Source organism: Anoplopoma fimbria, chromosome 6 (genome assembly GCF_027596085.1).
Source record: "Anoplopoma fimbria isolate UVic2021 breed Golden Eagle Sablefish chromosome 6, Afim_UVic_2022, whole genome shotgun sequence".
NCBI lineage: Eukaryota > Metazoa > Chordata > Actinopteri > Perciformes > Anoplopomatidae > Anoplopoma > Anoplopoma fimbria.
In genome coordinates this window covers 18,505,085-18,527,908 of record NC_072454.1, presented here as the reverse complement: position 1 = coordinate 18,527,908, position 22,824 = coordinate 18,505,085, and the positions used below count along the sequence as shown (strand labels likewise).

At 41.3% G+C, this 22,824-nt stretch overlaps 1 protein-coding gene across 1 annotated transcript; it reads left to right on the top strand.

Annotated features, from left to right (window-relative positions):
• The first annotated feature begins 1,342 nt into the window (after positions 1-1,342).
• egln1a (egl-9 family hypoxia-inducible factor 1a) lies at positions 1,343-22,597 on the top strand. Its single transcript, XM_054599968.1, has 5 exons — positions 1,343-2,357; positions 14,221-14,340; positions 21,596-21,732; positions 21,820-21,887; positions 22,007-22,597. Exons 1-5 carry the CDS (start codon positions 1,656-1,658, stop codon positions 22,054-22,056), a joined length of 1,077 nt encoding a protein of 358 aa, XP_054455943.1. The 5' UTR covers positions 1,343-1,655; the 3' UTR covers positions 22,057-22,597.
• Positions 22,598-22,824: the final 227 nt, after the last annotated feature.

Sequence of the window (22,824 nt, the reverse complement as noted above, 5' to 3'; positions counted from 1 at the left end):
GTGACCGAGCCCATCAGTGTATATAATGGTATATTTAGATGAACAGACGTTGTTGCTTCATAAAATATCAAATCAAAATGCGATACAATATGCATTCCGATGGTAGTTAAAAGTCCCTATAAGGACCAATCATAACCTTCATATCTATCTGTCTGTCTATCATAACACCAGCGACATCTTTATGCAAAATATTCTTTTGTTGTGTGAAAGGAATTTCACACATGCAAGCCAGGAATGAGGGCAAAACACTGACGGCCACTTACGATGCCTTCAAGTGCTCCCTTCAAGCTCTTACATTCGAGCTTTCGCCCTGCTGGGTTTTCCCAATTACTCCGTTATTGAAATAAATATATGTTTTGTATTATATATATTGGGTAATTATATAGGATATTATATATAGTGATAACAGTTATAGTCTGTGCTACCGCAGGATGAAAATGTGTCAAACTTGTCAGTGATGCTCTAAGCCAAAACTTGTATAGCCTACATCACTTGTCCTCAAGCTGCAGTGCAGACACACTTTCCATATTTTCAATTTCCCCCCACCCTCCACAAAGTATTTCCTGAACATATCTATGGATCATATGAAACTAAAAGTGCTTCCTTTAATTCGCCAATTCTTTTATTTCTTCTAATTTATGCAGAGGTGGTTCAAGAATTCATGTCTTTCACTTAAGTAAAAGTAGCAATACCAGATTATAAACATTGATCATTACAAGTAAAAGTGTTTTGTTCAAAAGTCCACTAAAGTAGAAGTACAGATTAATTATCTTTTCCAGATGTGTTTGAATCATGCAGGATATTCCATTTCAGGCTGTTGTATAATTGTATCTATAGTGAATATTGTGTAATATTATTAGACAAATGCATTCATCTTATTAATGCTTATTAGTGGCATTGTGGTGAGGTGGAACTAATGTATGGTGTGGTAGTTCGCAGTGAATCAGAATTTCCCCCCAAAATATTAGGTAGTATAAAGTTGAAATGCTCAAGTAAAGTCCAAATACCTCAAAATTGTACTTAAGCACAATACGCTTCTTGGTAGCCTACATTTACTTTCCGTCATTGCCAAAGGCCATTGACTGCCAGTGTGCATGATTAGAATGATTAATAACCAAAAGCTGCATAACTGGAGTTGAGGGCTCTAGTAAAGATGCCATGTATTACTATATTACCTCGTGTATGTTTTATTGACTGACCAGAGGTGGACTTAATCATAGATGGGCAAAAACATGCTCCCTATCTGCTTAAATGAACTACTTCCATAGATTTCAAGTCCGATTATGAACCGCCATTTGTCTGACAGCCCGCGAAGGCAGCGCTAGAGGGGCGGAGCTTGTGTGCCTACGTCATCGCAGGCTGGCCCACAGACAGGCTGAGCACACACCGAGAGGCGCCATGCACTACCCATGGACCGACAGCTAGCCCGCTGAAGTCCTCGACCCAGCCCGAAATGCTCGGTCCAGGGCGCCCGCTGGTGCATTATTTCACTGAGAGGGCAAATATGTTAAAGTGGCGGGGTTTTGAGTCTTACTATTCGGTCTCGCTGGGTGTAGCGTGGCAGAGGCAGCGGATCGTTTCCAAAGTTGTCTGATAGCAGGGCGCGTGTGAAGGATCGGACTTAAAGGCGCAGTGCACCCGGTGTAGCCGCAGACATGGAGCAGAGCGATGTGGACGTAGACCGGCAGTACTGTGAACTTTGCGGGAAAATGGAGAACCTCCTCAAGTGTGGTAGGTGCCGGAGCTCCTTCTACTGCAGCAAGGAGCACCAGAAACAGCACTGGAAGAAACACAGGCTCATCTGTAAGGAGACGGAGAAGGCGCAGCTCCCGAAGCCCAAACCCGAGCAGCCGCCGCCGCCGCCGGGGGACGACGAGGCACCCGAGAAATACCGGGAAACGATCAGTCCCGAGCAGGCGGACAGCGCATCTTTACCACAAACCGCAAGCACAGAGGGGTCGGGGGACGAGGACGGACCGAGGGAGGACCGGTCCAACAACACCGCCGCACCTAACGGACAGAGCAGCTCATCCCCGCAGAAACTCGCCGTGGAGTACATCGTCCCGTGCATGGACAAGCATGGCATCTGTGTGGTGGACAACTTTCTAGGAGCCGAGGTGGGGTTGGGCATTTTGGATAATGTCAAAGCGCTGCACAAGACGGGCAAGTTCACGGACGGACAGCTGGTCAGTCAAAAAAGCGACTCCACTAAAGACATACGAGGGGACAAAATCACGTGGATAGAGGGGAGGGAGGCCGGCTGCGAGAAGATCCGCATCCTCATGAGTCGCATGGACGACCTGATCAGACATTGTAACGGCAAACTGGGAAACTACAGAATAAATGGAAGGACAAAAGTAAGTATTGCAGCAAGTGGTAAGACACGAGCAGCACTGTGAGTGCATGGATGCCGGTGGTTTGCAGCGCTTCTCCCGCAGGAGTTGGAGCACTGCAGGTCTGACCGATTACACCTGTCACACACACACACACACACACACACACACACACACACACACACACACACACACACACACACACACACCAAGGTGGGTTAAAACCAGCAGTGCTCTGGCTCCATAGGACTAAATGAAATGCACGTTTTGCAGGTATCTGACTGTGCTGCATTCTTCAGCAGAAGTAGAGCTGGAGCTGTAATATATATATATATATATATATATATATATATATATATATATTTCTGGCATCATTGCCTGAAATATCTTGGTCCTGTTTTTCTAATTTAGAGGCTGCTGATTTCTCAAACGCCAGGTTAATGGATCAGAATAGGATATTACTGAATGCTTAGTCAGCCAATTATTATATATTTTTTTCAGGGTCTGCACTCCGTTTTCAGATTATAATCTAAAACTTCTGCAGTCCTGAAAAAAGTCCCTGCTTCATGAAGGTTTTATTGGTCATATTTCATTGGACAGATTTAAAGACCAAACTCTGAGAGTCTGTAGTTCAAAAGGTGTTTTTAAAACTCAGGCAGCCCTTGTTGATTTAAAAAAAAATTAAAGGGTTCTACAAAATATTTAAATCAACTCCCGAGTATAATGCAATGCAGTTAACCAACAACACACAGTACAGCCTCCAAAATGACCATTACATTGAATCAGCAACTCCCTGAAACATTTCTGAACATTATAATGTTGGTGAAGGCTACGCAGGTTATGTTCTCAATTAACTGTCCGGCTTATGAAGTATCCGAAGGTTGTAACAAAAGCTTATCACAGTTTTCTAAATCTCAAGTGGTATCTCCACTATATCGCTTGATTTGTCCCAACAAAAGCACACAATCCAAAGATATTCTCCTCAATATCACAAAAGATATAAACATACCCACACAACGCATATTAAATAATATTCATCCGCTAATTGAGTAATCCACTTAACATTTTTGCTCTAAATGAGTGTTGTTGGATCATGATGCATCAGTTTCAGCTACTGTTAGTTGTGCCTTTTTTACATTTGTTCATATACTTGAGATTGCGCAACACACACTGCACATGTTCTCCACGCAGCTCTATTAGACGTGCTGCTGAAAAAATGCACACACAGAAACAAGGAAGAAACACTGCTTACACAAAATCCACATTTTTGCACATCACATTTAAGCGGTCATTTCTGATGGTAAAATAATTAGATGTGTGTGAAGGAGCTGCAGCCGTTTGGCAAACAGTGGTATGATCCTCACCATGTCGGGCAGTACGAAGCCTACAAAGTAGAGCTGCAACAATTTATAGATACGTTGTCAACTGTGATCTTTTTTGAGGAAAAGAAATGTAAAAAAAATTCTGATTCTAGCTTCTTAAAGGTGAATATTTTCTTGTGTCTTTACTCCTATATGACAGTAAACTGAATATATAATTGAGTACATTTGACGACCTCATCTTGGGTTTTGGGAAACACTGATCAACATTTTCCACCATTTTCTGACATTTTATAGACCAAACAACTAATCGATTAATCAAGAAAATCATCAACAGGTTAATCTACTCGTTGCAGCCCTAATACAGAGTGTTTTGCTACAGAGACAGAGCGTTCCTCTGTAGAGAGGAAGGCCTGCGTGTCTCAAGGTTGGCAGTGCGGGGGAGTGAAAACTGTGGGCAGTTTCTGTCTCACTCAGACACGTTTTCATGTCTGAAATGATGATAGTCCTTTTTTTACTCTAAGGCTGGTTCCTCTTAGGCAGCATCAAGTGTTCGTTTAAAAGTATTTTTTAGAGTAGCATGCGCCAACCCAAAGCAATTTTGTCTCAGCTCGGGTGTTTGGTTTTGTGTGACTCTTTTTGAACCAGATCTGGTCACCGTGACCTTGTGGCACGTGACTGACCACACACACACACACACACACACACACACACACACACACACACACACACACACACACACACACACACACACTATTTAATTGAAATAGATGTTAGGCTGAATCTCCTTTCAGTGCTCATTTTGAAATGCAAAACCAGTTACACAGCTAGATAAAACTAATGCAACAGTCTTCCAATACATCCTACCTTCTTGAACGCTATAACATTCAGTTTTTTTCAGAGAGGTGAGTTTTTTTTTTTTGTTTTTTTTTTTTCAAACTTCTCCTCATTTTAGTGGTTATAGTTTAAGAGGTGGTTGTTGAAGCCTTGGTCAGACATGGTCAGTCATTGTAGAAGGCCTCAGTTGAAAGTCAGACCCTATTAGGATAAGCACATAAAAATAAATATCCTGAACACTGAACAAACCTTTCTCAAGGTAGTCACCGTTTTATATTTTTCACTTTACCATATCATGTTCTGTTATCACAGTGCTTGACATTTAAGGGATCTAGCAGTGAGCCTGCTTCTGGTACTTGGTTTTGTTAGAGCTCTGATCACCCAGCGCTGGTATTTTTAGGCTGCGTCCCCTGTCCAGTTACGTTTTTTTCTCCGGCTGCTTCTTGGTAGAGTAGACATGAAACGTTTTTCAGAAAGCGCTTTATTTCAGTGAGTGGTTCAGTCGTGCAGTAGCTCCACGCAGCTGGCCTCTGAGTCAAAACACCTACTGCCCTAGTTGCCTTGGCAAACACACGCCTGGACTGTGACCAGGGAAATTCAGCATGACTTGCACAAATGGAAGTCCGCCAGTATCAATGGCTCAAAGGGATACGGCACAATGTAAGCACAGTTCGCAATGGTGCAAGATAGAGGAAAAAGATTTTGCCCAAATAATTATTTAATGTCATTGTTCCCATTTCCCCTTTTCACTCGTTAACAATGCGGGAAGTCGCATGCAGCAAGACATGTTTGTTTCTCTGCAGCTCCGGCAAGTTGAATGTTTGCTGATGCCATCGTAGCATAATCGGGGAACATTTAAAAATTTGTAGCAGCAACACGATTGTCCCGTCACTGACTCGCTGTCCCCCATTCAACGTTGGTGTCCAGCATGTTAAAATAGTATCTTACTAAGCCGAAGCTGCATTATAAACATTCCTACCGCAAGTGAACAAAGCCAGTATTAAGCGGTGATGTTGTCAGACATGACACATGATAATTCTGAAGAGCATGCTGTTTTTTGTAGGTCAGCATATCCAAATACTGGAATAGATCAGAGCTGCAGGTATTGATTATTTAAGCAATCAAATATTCAAGCTATTATTTCATTGATTGATTCTATTGAAAGCTGCTTAGAGCTTTTGTTAGGAAGTCAAACAGGTCATAATAATAGGTCACATAATTCTCTTTATAATATCTATTTTATATTGCTGTGAAAACATCTCTTTTTGAAATTTCTGCAGACTCTCCCCCCCAATTTTTTTTAGATCTTTTGAGCAAATCATGATAACGTTATAATTAATTATAGTCAAATAGACATTTTTACTAAATAAAGCTTGAATGCATCCACATGAAACTCAATGAAACCTCCTTAACATTAGCCATGTGCTCCGTTATTTCAGACAAGCTTGCTTTTTAGAAATCTAGGAATTTCTCGAGGAATAGTTTCAGCCCGAGATTAGATATACTGTTGTTTGGTCCTACAGGGACAAGACTGCCAACAATCCAATTCAAGAGTAAAATGTTGTCTTGTTTTGTGCACCTGGTGCACAGTGAACGTACAGCATACACAGTCTTATAAAACAGCATTAAACACATTTAGATAAAAGCTGCATAATTGTCTCATAATCACTCCAGTGTGAAACACAGCAGGACATTTATGAAAGATAAATACCCCTGTAGTAAGCATAACAATACACATGTATTGTTTGCCATGTTGCCCGATCCCTTTGTAAGTGAAAAGGACAGTCAGTAGTTATAGCGAAAGCAATTTATCGATTAGTCAATAAACAGAAAGTCAATCTGCAGATCGAATAATTGATTAGTTGACTTTTTTTCAATGCAAAAATGCCAAACATTCCCTTGTTATAGTTTCACAAATGTGACGATTTCCTGTGTATCTTTGGCTCATGTGATAGTTAAATTCGATATTGTCGTTTATGGACTGTTTGGTTGAGTTTAAATACGTCGCTAGAGCATTTCAAGTTTGTGTTTGTCATTATTTTCATTACCTTTCTGACATTTTCATTGAATCAATTATGAAAATAATAATTTGTCACAGCCCTAAATACAACAGAGGGATGAGCAATGGAGCGGTGAAAGCCTTGCGATTCTATATTGCAATAGCAAGAAGTGATTGAGAAAACTATTTGTTTTGAAAATTCCATCGAAAAAAATGAGAATTACTGTAAATCCTTTAATGTGATAAAACGGCCCTGCTCTGATTTGCAACATTGCCCTCAATGGCCTCGCTACCAATATAGAAAAATCCCTATTGTCTGACGGTATACAAGCATATTGTCATGTCATTCAACCCAACCGAACAGCTAGCCACGCCCCTCATTTTCAGGGAAAACTGCTGACAGATTTTAAGAAGCAGTTTCGACCTTAACAGGATCAGTCTGGACACAATCCATCCTGTCTCTTCCCCAGTGTTGTGTTTGATAAGGAGCGACTGCGCTTTTGGATTGCATGTTGAGTTATTTGTTGCGTCATTTGTAATGTCACAAACTGACTGTGGACGTGTGCTTTCATAAGGAAGTTGACCATTGACCTAAATCGTAAAGCTCCATAGAATAAGTAGGCTAGAGGAAGTCATGTGGTGGTGGCAGTCTGAGCCAGCTCTACATTATGCTATAGGCCGAGCAAGTCGCTCGTTCCTTCCGCCCACAGTACCTGCATGCCACCTCCTTCCTGCTTATTGTTTAACCATCACACGGTAAACAATAAATGTGATCGTGAGGGAGTTAGTCAGAGCACAGGCTCACTCATCAACCATGGTCAAGTATGAGCAAACCAGCCACCAGTCCTTTCTTAAAGCCCCTTTTGTTTATTGTAAGAGAATGACAATACTTTAACAGAACAACAAGGGGACGACAAGAACAATGAGTACAGACCTGTGTGTGTGTGTGTGTGTGTGTGTGTGTGTGTGTGTGTGTGTGTGTGTGTGTGTGTGTGTGTGTGTGTGTGTGTGTGTGTGTGTGTGTGTGTGTGTGTGTGTGTGTGTGTGTGTGTGTGTGTGTGTGTGTGTGTGTGTGTGTGTGTGTGTGTGTTAGGAAAGCATAGAAAAGGAAATTGATAAATAAGTAGATAAATAAAAAGCAAATAGTCATACAAATTTATAATTATGTACACCTTTTATTATATACAACTAATAACACTTAACTATAATAATAATAATAATAATAATAATAATAATCAGCGAAAGTGCCACCTCGTCCACTTGTTGCAAAGCATGACCACAGCACCGTCGGGTTGCTCCAGAACGGGCCAAAAGGGTCAGTACAGCTGGGTCAACCGGGTGATTGTTTACTTTCATAGTTATTGACATGAAATTATTTTTTATTCATTAATTTTTAAAGGCGATTTTTGTTTTTGATGTTTTTTTTTTAATTATTATTATTTTATTTTTTAACAATTGGCCCAGGTTTGGGTTGTCCCCAGGCCTTTGTAAGAGGGGGGTGGCTCATTATGAGCTTGATCCTTTTAAAAAAAAAAAATCTAATAATAATAACTTATTTTAATCTCATGTTTGTGTGACATACCAGAGAGTGTGCGACATTCTGGACAGCTGTAGTATGTAATATGAACAGGTGCTCATAGCAAAAGTGAACCCATAAAAAAAAACTTCACACTCAACACTGTGCTTGATTGGGTCCTGAGCAAAACACCAGCCATAACATAGTCTACGAGTCATTTGGATGCCACAGCCTCCATGAACATTTTAAAGCGTCAATGGCGTCAAAGCGCCACGCAATGTGCATGGATAAGCTCCAGACTCAATAGTTTAGATGGTGATGTTCCCCAGAGCGAAGAGGCACACTGCTTCCAGAGTTAGACAAACATTGTGCACCTCCAGGTGTGGCCCCAAAACCAAAGCACATCTGATCCTCTAGCTATCATAGTAACTGATTTGTGATCTAGCAAGCAACCAATTAGTCCTTATATTTTTGCATGACCGGGCCTTTTTATAGGTTTATTGTGGCTGTAGCAGTTTGGCTAAAGTATTTTACACCTCACATCCAGTGTGTTAATCATAGATCTTTTCTTTCTCGGCCGTTGTAGAGGGACCATGTCCTCTCATAGCTGGATAGTTATTGTGTTTGTACTGTCGTTCCACCACTGTCCTATACAGTGCCTTGGACAAATGCCTCTTCAGGCGATGTCTGACCCTTTGCCCTCACTGTTTCACTGGTGCTGCTGACGGCCTAAAGTCCAATGACAGAAATCACACTCTCCATCTTCAAACATGTTTTGTGCTTAGGTGACGGACGTTGCTAGTATAAGCACCACTGGAATGACATTTATTTCATGACTCGTTTACTGATCAATAACCTAAAGAGAATATTTAGAATGGATGAATGTCTGACTAGGGATGTGGATCTTTCGGTGTCTCACGATTCAATACGAATTAATTTCTTGGGGTCATGATTCGATCGCTTTATTAATGCTACACTTGAAACTTGCAAAAGTTTTAGTATCTCTCAATTCTCAGTGACTTCAAGAATACATGTTCAAGTTATACAAAAAAAAAATGCTGCTTATAAAATCCCATTTTTTTTCCCTCATATACTTGTCAATTTTAGAATGTATTTTGAATTTTAAATGTAAAACCTGTATGTTATTTTTGGTGATTTTTCAACAAATGACACGCATTATGTCCAGGACTCCGTTTCCTAATGGGGGACGCAGCACAGCGTCAGCTGCGCCCCCTGTTTTGTATTTACTGCTGTTGCTGTGACTGCAGGTCGAAGGCGGCAATGAAGCCATATCTGGGTCCCTCTTCACCTGATCTCACACAGATTCCGACCGCGGGCACCAATGACCTTAACATTAAGAATAAGTATATAGATATAGACAATCTTCTCTCTGATGTTATCATTTACTTACGTAAGTCATATAAAGGTATCCTTATTAAACAGAGAGTGTTTCATAATAACCATTTGAACAGAGCATTGTTAATTCAGAGTTTATTAATACTGAACGTGTCGCGTGTCTAAATTGCACCAAATTTGACACGGCACTCCCCTGGGTGGACAAATGTTTATTTCTCCGTTTACTATGCCGAGACTGTCTGAGGAGCATCTGTCTGGGATCCAAGTGAGGCTTCGAGAAAGACGGCTTCTGTTTTTGACTGGTCGCAGTTGTAGAGTTGAACACGGGGAGGAGGAGGAGGAGTAGTGGTGGGTGGAGCAAAAATATTTAGCATTTAAAAAACTATGTTTATAAGGATAGTGTTTATTGCATAAATTCATTATAAAAATGTTTTCTTAAGATTTATGCAGAATGTGAGGGATATAAAAGCTGATGATTGGATGGATTTTGGATTTTGATATTCTTTTTTTTATATATATATATATATATATATATATATATATTTATACATCTTGCTGACTGCCCAGTCGTTTACTACTGGCAACGAGAAAGTATCAGTGACTGATCCAATTACGGAGTGAGCTTGCTTGGCTCACACACAGGCACGATGGAGCCATTTAGTCATGCTGAGCAGTTACTGCACAAAACAGACACGGCACTGTAGATTATCAGCTCTCCGCGTTTTGATTGCGGGAAAGTTTTGAAGATGTGCTGTTGCTCGTTACGTGCCGGCTTTTGTGATTTAATGACTTGGTTGAGTGTCAGTGTCGAAACGTCAGCCCTGAAGATCAGAGGATCACAGAGTTCAGCCCATATGCCCGTGTGAGTTTATCTTTTGTTTGACAATGAGAGACACCAGCAGAGCGTGCCGAAATCCACAGGGCCGACGTCTTTACACAGTCCCCTTCAGAGTATTTGCATAATGATACCAGAAAACTGTGCTTTTGTTTCCGCTGCAACATGTTGAGGGTGAAGGGTAGCGCCGCTGCTGTATACGTCCTTCTATTGCTTACAGGCTTCAGTAAGCGGAAAAGAATGAACTAGGTCGTTACTTTAAACAGGGATTTCCTTTCGAGGCCGCACCACTATCTGACAGATAAAACAGCGAGCTATCCCGGGCTGGGGACCCGACGCCATCAGTTCCCACACACCCCTGCACTACAAGGTCTCCATCCCAACTGTTTGTACTCGTGTTTGGATAAGCATCTCTTCTGTCAAGTGAGCAGACCCCTCGCAGCTCTTCCTTTTCGCTCCACCCCAGTTCATGGAGCACATAAGTGTGCAAACCAGAGATTCGTTGATAGTTTCACCGTGATCAGTGTATCCCTCCAAGTGATCAGGTAAACATAAGAATGAGACTTGACCCTTTGCTAATCAGTTTATGCTTCATTTACTAGAGGTTTGAGTTGTCTGAGACCAATTGAGGATGAGGAAGAAAAATAAACATCAGCGCACAACTTGTGTGCAACAGATTAGTCATCACGAAACAGAAGGATCCTCAGTCTATAATCTCCATCCATCCATCCATTTTCCGTAACCTGCTCATCCAGTTAAGGGTCGCAGGGGTGCTGGAGCCGATCTCAGCTGTCAATGGGCGAAGGCAGGATACACCGAGGACAGGTCGCCAGTCTGTTGCAGGGCTGACATATAGAGACAAACAACCATTCACACTCACATCCACACCTACGGGCAATTTAGAGTCTTCAATGCACCTAAGCTGCATGTCTTTGGACTGTGGGAGGAAGCCGGAGAACCCGGAGAGAACCCACGCTGACACGGGGAGAACATGCAAACTCCACACAGAAGGTTGTCCAGCCCGGGAATTGAACCCGGGCCCCTCTTGCTGTGAGGCGACAGTGCTAACCACTACACCACCGTGCAGCCCTCTATAATCTCCGCTTCAGATATTAAGGGGTTAAGTCAAATATGTTTTTCTATTTTCAAAATAATTGATTTATTCCAGATGCCCCACATCTGTTTATAGTCTGAAAAAAATGACAGTGACATTGGGTCATTGAAATGAACGTCACTGTCACATCACCTGTCTATCGGCAGTGCTGTTGTCTCATAACGAAAAATTTATATTAAAGTAATTATGTGAAATTTAACATCAGTTCACCCTTGCCTGTAAATGCCAGCGGGCCTCTGAAGCTGTGCCTGTGGAATGTAAACAAACGGCATGGCAAGCGAGGTCAGCCTCCTAATGAGAGCCACCGAGGAATGCAGGAGAATGAGCGACTGAGAGGAAAGGGAGCTCAAATGGGGATACAGGTCAGAGGGGAAGATGGCGAGGAAGGAAGGTGTATAAGTGGCCATGTTGGGATGGAGAAATCATGAGTTCATTTAGACCAGGTTATATTCTAATAAATTCTGCCAGGAGGAAAATATCAGGGAATGACATGCACATGTGCTTTAGTAAAACATGTCTTTTCTCACAGAGAATCAGCAATTTTTCCTCCACATCTGCCGACACAAACGGCTGCCCTCTGATTCTGTCTGTATTGCTGCTGCATGTTGCATCTTTTTCCTCAAGGTCCTAGCGACAAGCCATCTGGGGTTCTCTGACTAAAGATTTGATCAAGAGCGGTGTCTCTTGTGCTGTATCTCAGATCGCTGGGTCCTCATGACCAGATCACGTGAAAGTCAAACCGGAGTTTAATAGCACTTCATGCAAGGTCGGCATTTGCAGATACTGGCTGATCTGCATTCCGGTCTCGTATGTTTTCTGTGGATCTGTCTACACTTTTGTTTATGCAGTCGCTGTGATGTGCTATTTGGTATTGAGAAGTGCCAACTGGTCAAATAGTTGACCTTCTTTTGTAGTTATTCTTTTTTCCACAGGTGCATAATTGAGCCTGTGCTGGAGTTGAGTTTTCCCACTGTAAATGAACCTCCCATAGACTTTCTACAGCTGTCCAGTCTAAAAGGAAAAGAAAGATGAAACTGCTGTGTCCTGGTTTTTTTGCAGCGTGTCAAGGCACTCACACCTTCAGTCAGCACGCACGCACGCACGCACGCACGCACGCACACACACACACACACACACACACACACACACACACCCACACACCACTCACACATACCACTCACACATACCACTCACACATCTGAATCCGCTCTAACACACTTTTCCTAGCAGAGACTGTTTACACATCTCCGGCCTTGCAGTGTGCAGTAAAGGGTGGGAGGGGCGACATAGCAGAGGATCAGCCAACCTTCCTCACGCTCTGCACGTAGCACAACCATTAAAATACTGCTCCCTCTGGAGTGAGGCCAGAAGTCAAAGTTTACAGCAGTTCACTCCTCTCTTCTGGTCCAGCCCCACCCCTCGGCTCTCTCTGTCTGTGTCCTTATTTCCCCCTCCCTCTCTTTCACACACACACACACACACACACACACTCACAGAGCAGCTCACTCTATTGCATCTTACCGACAGGAAGCCCTTTGTCAGTTTAACTCCCCACCCCCCTCATCTTTATGTTGGAGTTTGTTGCTTTTTTGCTTTGAAGGCCCTGATATCGAGCATTGCAGTGGTAACCTGATTCACTCAGTAGATGTGAGCACAATGTGGACTGACGCACGCAACTCTGGTCAGTTGCGTAGGTAAACAAGATTCAGACGTATGTGTGATGAAGATACTTTTTTTTTTTTTTTTTTTTCCCACTTGCTGAGCTTAGGAAGAATTTGCATGTACTATGCAGTACAATACAATTTACCTTTACTGAAATATATGGATCGACAGACTTCCATGTTCATAATTCATTGATTAAGTTTAAATTAAGATTAAGTTCAATTAGTCAAAGTCCAAATATTTTTGAAATATAGCGGATCGTGTCATTCCCCTGCAGACAAAGCAAGCTTTGCAAGAGTCAAACACATAAAGACATTATTTCATTTGTTAAGAGAGCAAGTGAAGGAGATTAGTCTGCTGTGAGTCTTTATAATAATGTTGCTATGGTTTATGTTGCACCAAATGCATGGAAGAATGCGGAGGAACTTGCCTTTTGTTTGTCGTATCACTGCTTAGACACGGCGCATGAGGGCTGAATCTTCCCTCTGAGTCTGTGCACGTTCACCACTCACCTCAGCTCCCCTTTCAAGTCAAAAAGCATGCTGTTGCACGGTGTCCCAAAAGTGTTGGCTGCAATTTCCAGTGCTCAAGGTCTGACAACTGAAATACTATCTGAGAATAAGATCGTAAATCAGGAGATTTTCTGTCTCTTCAAAATTGCCATCATGTCTTCCATGGAAGTCTTATTTCTGAAGAAAAGTGTGTGTGTGTGTGTGTGTGTGTGTGTGTGTGTGTGTGTGTGTGTGTGTGTGTGTGTGTGTGTGTGTGTGTGTGTGTGTGTGTGTGTGTGTGTGTGTGTGTGTGTGTGTGTGTGTGTGTGTGTGTGTGTGTGTGTGTGTGTGTGTGTGTGTCTTATTTCCGAGGGACTTTCTACGCTGTTTACACCAAGAAGTTTACAAGAGCTCATAGGGGTTCGCTGCCAACACCCAAGCAGATCATGCGACTCTTAATAGAGCAGGAAAGGCAAGGGGAAGTTGACGTGCTGCACGATATCTCCGGTTTATTTTCTCGCTAGTTTAAAGTTTATAATGAGGCAGCTGTGTTGTAATCGGTCTCTGCTTGTGAGTCTCGGTGCAGGTGAGGCCGTCTGGCTTAATGCACTCTTAACTGTTCCTGCTTTATATTCATGCAGTACATCTGCTGACTTGTTTTAATGACACGTGATATCTAGACATTGAATGCATATGTGTGCTCTCTGTGTATCTGCTTTTACTAATCACGCCTTTTCATCTTCCTGTCCTGTCTTCAGGCTATGGTGGCGTGTTACCCTGGAAAGGGGACGGGATACGTGCGCCATGTGGATAACCCAAACGGCGATGGGCGATGTGTCACGTGCATATATTACCTTAATAAAGATTGGACTGCCAAGGTATGTGAGAGATGTATGGAGGAAATAATGTCAGAAGTGCTAGATGATAATCATTCCTATTTCTCAACTTCTCTATGAACTTAACTATGTTATTTATTGTGTTGTTCCTTGTTTTTGGTTTTTTTGTTATAAACATTTATTCAGTTGTCATTTGAAATGATTAATACATTTTTTTTTACTGAAATAACCATCAAAACAAAATGATTTCCAAAAAAAGACCATGTGTCTGGTGTCCGTATAGCAGTTGGACTTCCTGTCACAAGCATATGACAAGTCAGCGTAGATCTTGTTTCCATGGCGGGGTCGTCACCCTCCGTCCTGTTTTATTCCACACTCGACACCCGAGCAGAGTCAGTGGTAGAGGTTACGTGTCAGTACGTGCTGTTCGGCCACTCTCCCTGTTTATAATCCCATTAAAATGCAGAGATCCTGCTAATCCAGCCACACCCAATCAGGGAGAAGAGCGCCCCCATTGCTGTTTTCCATACACACCCCCTGTTCCTCCTGCACAAAAGTAGATACACAGGCAGTCAGTCGAAAGAGAGGGAGGGGTTACTGCTGTACTTTAGACCTCACATCATTTGGATTAAATAAGCATTTCAAACAATTGTGGTGCTTTTGTGCAGATTGGTTATGGTTGAGTTTTACTGAAGGAACATTCATATAAAGGTCAAATATAATAACTTTAAAATTGAGCTGCTCCAATTTCTGCACATTCTGATTTTCTTTCTATGAACTATGATTGACATCAAGGCTACAGATAACTTTCTCACCACTGTCCCAAAAATAATTTTAACTGTCCCAAAGTCAGTCTAAACCTTAAAAAAATCTAAATTATTTTCCTTTTGATTGTTATTGCCATATATAGTGGCTATTTTCATAGAACACACATATTTCAAGTTACTAGAAAATACATTATTGTATTTTTAATTTAAAACTTTGATCCAAAAACCATCTTTGCATAAGTAGTTTGATCATGTATATTAAATGCTTAGAGCTATGTTAGGAAGTTAAACAGGTCATAATTCCTTCTCTAATTTCTCTTTTAAATTGCTGTGAAAACCTCTCCTTCAAACAACTGTTTCCCACCAAAAACTACAGATTACATTTGAACACATCATGATAGCGTTATAATTTACCTTCGCCCACGACTCAGTTTTATCGAGTAGAGCTTTAACACAACATAATGCAACTCAGTGCAGCGCACGTACTGTTATCAGTTTGCTCCGTTATCAGCATGAACGTGCTAGAGAGAGACTCCGCAGTGTCGGCGGACTAGCCAGTAACTGTAATTCCTCTGAACGGTGTGCATGGGAATGAATTAAAACGAATTTGTGCTGTCAAATTATTCATGCATACAAATTTATAGAATATAACAATATTGTATTATAGTGTTGTTTACATCATTTTATCTTATCTTTAATGGATGCCAAAGATGTCACAGAGTTGTTTAACCAGTGAAATTGTTAGTGTAACATTAGACTCTTGCCGTGCCTGTTTGAAGCATGTAGCTCGGAGCAGGCCGATTGCCTCGCCCCCAGAAGAGCTGCTTGCAATGTTGTCATGAACCACTTAGTGGCACGGCAGAGTTTTGTTGTAACGTCAGTATCCAGCAGCAAACGTAAACTGCAGTCAATGAGCCGCGGCCTTTAGAGGCAGACTGCCGAAAACGCTCTGAGTGCGCCTCCCTGTCTGACCGGACGAGTCACCTATAACAACCTATAACTTAAGTTCTTACTGCCCCAGTTGGTTGATATAAACTTGAGAGCACAAGCTAACTGATAGATGTTTCTACTAATTGTTTTGTAGCCCATGACAGCTGCCAGAATCCACATTTTTGTCATGTTGGCCAGCTACTCTCAACCAGTTGGCCTTGGTTAGATTCATCTACAAATATATGTTTTTGGTCATTTAATTTTAAATGTATAAGCATCAAATTTAAAATGTATAAGCAGGTCAAAGGTCACCATGACCTCAAACCTGGGCCATAACGCAATAATTTATTCGCTTCTTCGTTATGATATTTTCACATAAATGTCCAAGTGGATGAAGTGATTACATTTTGAGCAGACAAAGTGTAAACTGCACCATGGCTGTTGATGGAGGCATACAACTGTGAGGCAGTAATTCTGGTTTTGACATGTTACGGTTTTCTTTCTCATTTCTTTAGAAAGGTGCTTGTAAGAAATTCTTTAGCAATCAGAAGTGGGATTTAAGTTACAAAAGGTTGGGAGCCCCTGATAAAGGCTACACTGTAATATGCTTTATGTGAAAGGCGTTGAATGTCATTGGACACTCGGTTAACTCACCTCTTGAATATGAGACTGATAAACAGGATGCTACACACCAGGAAGTAACAACACTCTGAAAAACAAAAAGCCGCAGCTGTAAGGTGGGAGGATGGCTTTCATGATTCACGGAGTAGCCGGTGGCATGACCAAGACACATGAGTAGACAAGCGATTTTCTTCCAGACTTCCTATCATACTTGACCTGCATATGAAAATTGCATAATTACAGGAAACTCATCTGTTTTGCCTCTGAATGCTGGTTCAGGGTAGAATGCTGGCCAAGCACAAGTCTGTCCTCTGGCTATGACTGAGGATGACCATTATTAGCTGTCTTCACACAAGCAATGTGGCAATTTGAATGCATATGTATTAAGGACCCTTCTTCTGCTCTGACAGGGTAATAAAAAAAAAACACCTAATTTAACAGTATTCTATGTTGACCAAGTCCCAATTGACTAGTTCCAACCTATGACTGCTGTATCGCTTTGTTGATGACATTTTTTCACCTGATAATGCTGCATTGTAAACAGCAACTCCGTGTTTTAATCGGGAGAGGAGAGCTGGTTAACGTTAGCTGTTAGCAGCCTGTGGGCGGCACAGTTCTGCTTGGCTAAATTAGTGAGCTGATGGCTAAACATTCGAGGTTGTATTGAATTACACATATGATGCATTCAAGCTCCATTCAGTGAAAATGAATATTGTCCAAAGGTTAATTATATTTAGAACTTGCATGTCATAACGTGTTCAAATGTAAACTTGTAAAATGTCGTTTTTGGCGAGATACTTATATTTATACAGTTTTTAAGATGTTTTTACAGCAACATATAAAACCGATAGTAGAGAGGGAACTATGTTAACCCGTTAGTCTTTTTTGTTTTTAACTCACTGGTATTGGATCGCAACTCTGTATCGGCCGATATGCAAGTTCAGGAATTGAAATCAAGAAGGAAAAAATTGAACACCCACTTTTTTGACCACAATACCTAATTAACACTGTTTGGAGTACATTAGGTATCTCATGTTGCTATGCTATGTCATACCTCTTATTAGCCAACAGATGCCTATGAGTTGGTTTTCAACCTAACCTCTGGGACCCACTTTTGCAGCAGTGTTTGGGGTTTTATCATCTGTCCTGTGTTTGCCTTAGCACTCTCAACACAATCGCAGTTTTTGATGTGTATAGTAAATCTCTTCCTGCTGAAGCATTGTGCATCAGGTGGGTCATACTACTCTTTTGTTAATCATCTAAGCTGTTACATGCTTTCTATTGTCATGTTCATGCACAGGCTTCAATTATTCAAACAAGCCATGTTCTGGGACCCCATTGGACACGTTAATGATTCCAATCTGGTCCCTGATTGGCTGTTTATTAGGCATGTGATTAGCTGTGTTTTGTAGAATGTGGTTGCCTGGATACTGGGGCTCCATGAGAGAATGACATGGCTTTGGAATGTTCAGGTTCAGTTGCTCCAGTTATTTACCCCTAATTTTCAACATTGTCTCTTTAAATGCTTAACGTCCATATGGTTCATATGATTCATTGTACGTAGTATAACCACTTTATAGTCATAAAAGTCTGCGATACTGAAATATTTGTTAAATTCTCAACATGGTACATCATGTTTCAGATATGTATGACCAGGCGCTGCTTTTGAATGTTCTCATTTTACCCAAGTGACGAAAACAAAAGACACAGGCCAATCTGGTGGGAGGAAAAAGATACAGGCAAGCAAAAGTCAAGGTGGGAGGAAATGAATCAGCCAGTGGAAATACCAAACCCCCCAAAGATAAATGCTATTCAGTTCATATTTTAAATACGACACTAATAAGACATAGTGACTCTGTAATTGCTGCTATTTTGAGAAACACTGCACTGAGTCTAATTAGATACTGTATCTTAAACAGCGTTTTGCTGCACCAAGACTTCTAAATATCAATCCATCCATTTTCTAAAGTACTCAGGGTTGAAAGGGGGTGGGAGTGTTTCCCAGCATGCAATTGGTGAGAGGTAAGGACGAGTCACCAGTCTATCACGGCTGACACATACTGTAGACTTGCAGACACATTCACTTTATGTCTTTATGTCCTGCATTAACAGTCAGGATTACAGCATTCAGCCATCAGCAGTCATCTTTCCTGTGATTTTTATTTATTTTATTTTTTTTCCCCCCAGAGCCATTCAGCAGTCACACTAACACATGACATGAATCACGTTGTCGAAAGTAACATTTTTTACATAGTTACACCAAAGCAAAAGTTTCAGTGGTTGCTTTCAACTTATTCATACTGGTATCTATCTGAGGGTACACCATGTGACTTCATTATGTAAAACACGCGCTCAGCGGGAATGGGGGTGGCAGGTTTGGCTAGATTTTATTCATTCATTCATCATCTTGGACATGGTGTCAGACATTAAAAAACCTTTTTTGTTAGTAGTTTACTAGTTTAAAAATGATATCTAGTTGTGGTTATTTTGACTGATATTGTAATTGCGAAATTTCTCATTTCTCATTTTCATTGGAAAACATATTTAAATGATTATGGTGTGATTTAGTAGCGATCTGGTCCAAACACAAAAGGGCTATTGTTTTCCCTTTGTGAGTCATTGTGAAACATCATACCAACATGTTGTCCCGGAGACACAGAGGCGCTTTTGAGTACCTTGTGAGATGTTTATATGTCTGTGGACAGATTTTGTCACTGCAATAGCGTTGCAACCATATAAGATGCAGTCACCAAAATTTACAGGTGTGTAATTGAGATCAAGATGAAGGAAAAGTTTGAAGATGGGTGTGGTCTGAGACAGGGCTCCGAATATAGGGGATAGGGAGTTAACGCTTCTGTCCTGATTTGCCTTCATGACTGGTGGGATGATCCCATGGCAAGATCGTCTGAAGGTTAAAGGGTTATTTTGACACATATTTCCCCTTTAAAGAAATATTGTTCCCCCTGTGATTTGTAAAAATTGCCGTCTAAGGCCTCTTATTGGTATTTCGATTACGTTTTTAACTTTTCAGCCCTAGTTCCAGCCACTCTTTCCATCGCCCATTAAGGGGAAAAAAACCATGAATTATCTCAGTATTTGTCTCTTTATAAGCTTTTTTCCATCCACTGTCCAACTCATTGGCAGTAGCGCTAGCACTATGTAGAACCTTCACATTCTACTAGTAGTGAAGTAATTCTGCATGAATAACATGTAATATATATTTGTCTATATCCACATTTTTAACAGGAGTTTGTAACCTTATTTAGTAGTTGGAGGTGCATCCTGTCGCCTGCAGCTTTTCATCCATCAGCTGTGGCTGCTCCTTGTATCTTCGCTTTTTCGACTGTTGTGTTTCCTGTGGCTGCCTCACAACAGCCTGTGTTTTGCCGGTTGGAAACTTTTTACCAGCAGCAGTAGGAAAGTTTGCATTAGCACTAACTCAATCCAGAGATTGAACAGTAAAAAAGCGGGTCTTTGTTTCAATAAGATAAAACTAAAAACAATAACTATGGATGACATGTAATCCCTGTGCAGGTCATTTGAATCCATTTTAGGAATGTTGGACTGTACTTAACACATTCATGGTTATAAATGTATGAGATTTTCACGATAACCATCTCAGGATGTATATGTATGTATATAAGTATACTCTGATACCACTATACCTAATGCAGAGCAATATATCCATATTATATTGACTGATTTGAGACTACATATCATCCTAGATTTAGCTTTTGTAATATCTCGTAACTGTGGTCTTTTCTTGGTTTTAAAGGCTGCATTACAGTAAAGTGATGTGACTTTCTGAACTTCGCCGCCTGTTCTAGCTGTTCCATTTTTCCCCCTTCACTCACTTTATTAGTATTTATCAAAAATCTCATTGTTTCAATATTTTGTAAAAACAAATATTCAACCCTACAATATCGTTGCATTTTTTTTTTCTTCATATATATCGAGGTAATTAATGGATGTTAATACATTGCCGAAAAGATCACAACCATAAATGGTATCAAAAATGTCAAAAAATCTTTAGGGCTACAGCTTTAAGATTGAAATGAGTCATTTGGATATCCATGGGTTGGATTTTAATTAAATGGGACAGTGCACAGCAGCTTTTTCCAAAAATAAAACCTGCTGTGATGTCCAAAGCAGTTCCCACCTACAAGGCCACACTAGAGATCAAAATGATTACTCAGCTTGATACAGGTCAGAATGTCATATCCTGCGAAGGTCATCCTGTGTTCACTCTCTCTTACAGACGGCCACAATGAATGCTACCACCAATTTGGATTTACGTGCAGTCAAACAATAGTTAAAATCAGTGGTGCTTTAGCTGCTTACTTGTTTTTGGAACATTTCTCCTATCTTCTTTGACCATATTGTGCTTTATTTATTTTTGTCACACCACCGGCATTCCCCCCCTCATTCAAAGTAGTATAAATGAGAATAGCATTACTTTTCCAATGAAGGGTGTGTACCTCTTTGCCCTGCTAGTTTGCGTGTGAAGAGAGGGGCCTATCATATCAGCTGTGTGAGAGTTTAAGCGGCACGCTTGCAGCAATCTGCTTTTTCACTCTCCAGGTCCTTTATCCAGCCGGAGCAGTTTTCCTGTGGGTTATTCTTCCTATCCCTCCACAGGAAAGCCGTCCCCCCGCTGCTGCTTCCGATCCTGAGCTTTCCTCCTCTAGCCCTTTTGAGTTGGACAACAATTTTCCTTGACATTATTGTCATATGTTGGTCATTTAAAAAGCCTGACATTGGATCTTCTCTATTAAGAATAAATGCAGTTGTAGGAGACGTTCCCTGATTGTTTACGATTCAATTCGGATGAACGCGACAGGAATCACAAATCACAAACGCGTCCACTGCTGAGGCTTCACTTAGTGTTTGCTTCCTACGGTCTCCTTACCTTCCTGCAATTGCTTTGTCCTGATTTGTATACATAACGGGGGTTGTTTCTTCTTGTTCTGCTCTTCCAGGAACACGGGGGCCTTCTTCGAATCTTCCCAGAAGGAAAAGCACAGTTTGCCGACATAGAGCCCAAATTTGACCGCCTGCTGCTGTTCTGGTCCGACAGACGGAACCCGCACGAGGTCCAGCCCGCCTTCGCCACCAGGTCAGCGTTTAAATCCGTCCGGTGCACACGCACCCAGGTGATCCGGTCTGCTGTGCATTGACTCAGTGCTCTGGTTGTCTCCCACAGGTATGCCATCACGGTGTGGTATTTTGACGCAGATGAGCGAGCCAGAGCTAAAGAAAAATACTTAACGGGTAGGTTTTGTTTATATGTACAAGCGACACAAACCAGTCTATATTGTTTAAGGCAATTGTTGTTTTTTTTATGTCCTTCTTCATCATCTCTTGTGTGTTTTTGTTTCCTCTGTGTGCAGGAGAAAAAGGAGAAAAGGTTGAACTTGGCAAACCATCAGACCCCAGCTAGTGGGAAGCCTGCGTCACCTTCGAACAGCCTTTAAATGCTCTGTCCTAAGAAAGTGGCCTAAGGAGCGCATGTGTGTGTGTTTTACATGGCAAAGCAGCTGACTTTTGCGTGAGTGGGTGGAGGATCCATTCTTATGGAGACAAAACAAACAAAAACAGTGATATCTGTTCATTTTCAGCAAACCGGGGAAACCCCAGAGGACCTTGAATGTCATGACAATGTACTGCAAAGGGATTGTGTGTCTTGTTTTGTTTTTTTTCCCCCCGTTCACCTCTTTGGTGAAATGAAAGGCTCATTGGTGGAGAGCACTCGCATTACAGCTGATATTTTCAGAAAAAATCAACAGGAATTAAACACACAGAGAATCTACAGCTTTTGCATATTGTTTTTTGCAGTCAATTCCTTAAAGGTACAGTGTTCTGCATATGCTTAATGTGTTATGCTTTTCACATGGAATCAGCTGTTTTAAGCTTTTGTATTGCTAAATGTTCTTGAGGTTGCAATAATATGAGGAATGATCTGAATTAAAAACATCTTTTTTTCTGACAAACGGTTTGGTCTTAGTTTGAATTCAATCATTTGCAGCACAGTAATGGTAACTGTGTTGCTGTGGTGTTGTTCCTCCTACTGTTTCTAAATAAAACAAAACAAAAATAGCACAGATTTAAGGAGCAACATAGATCCGACATCAGGATGACTGCCTCTCATGCTGTCCTGCTTGCACTACATGCGGTTTAATGCTGCCCTCTGCAGGCCTGCAGTGTATAC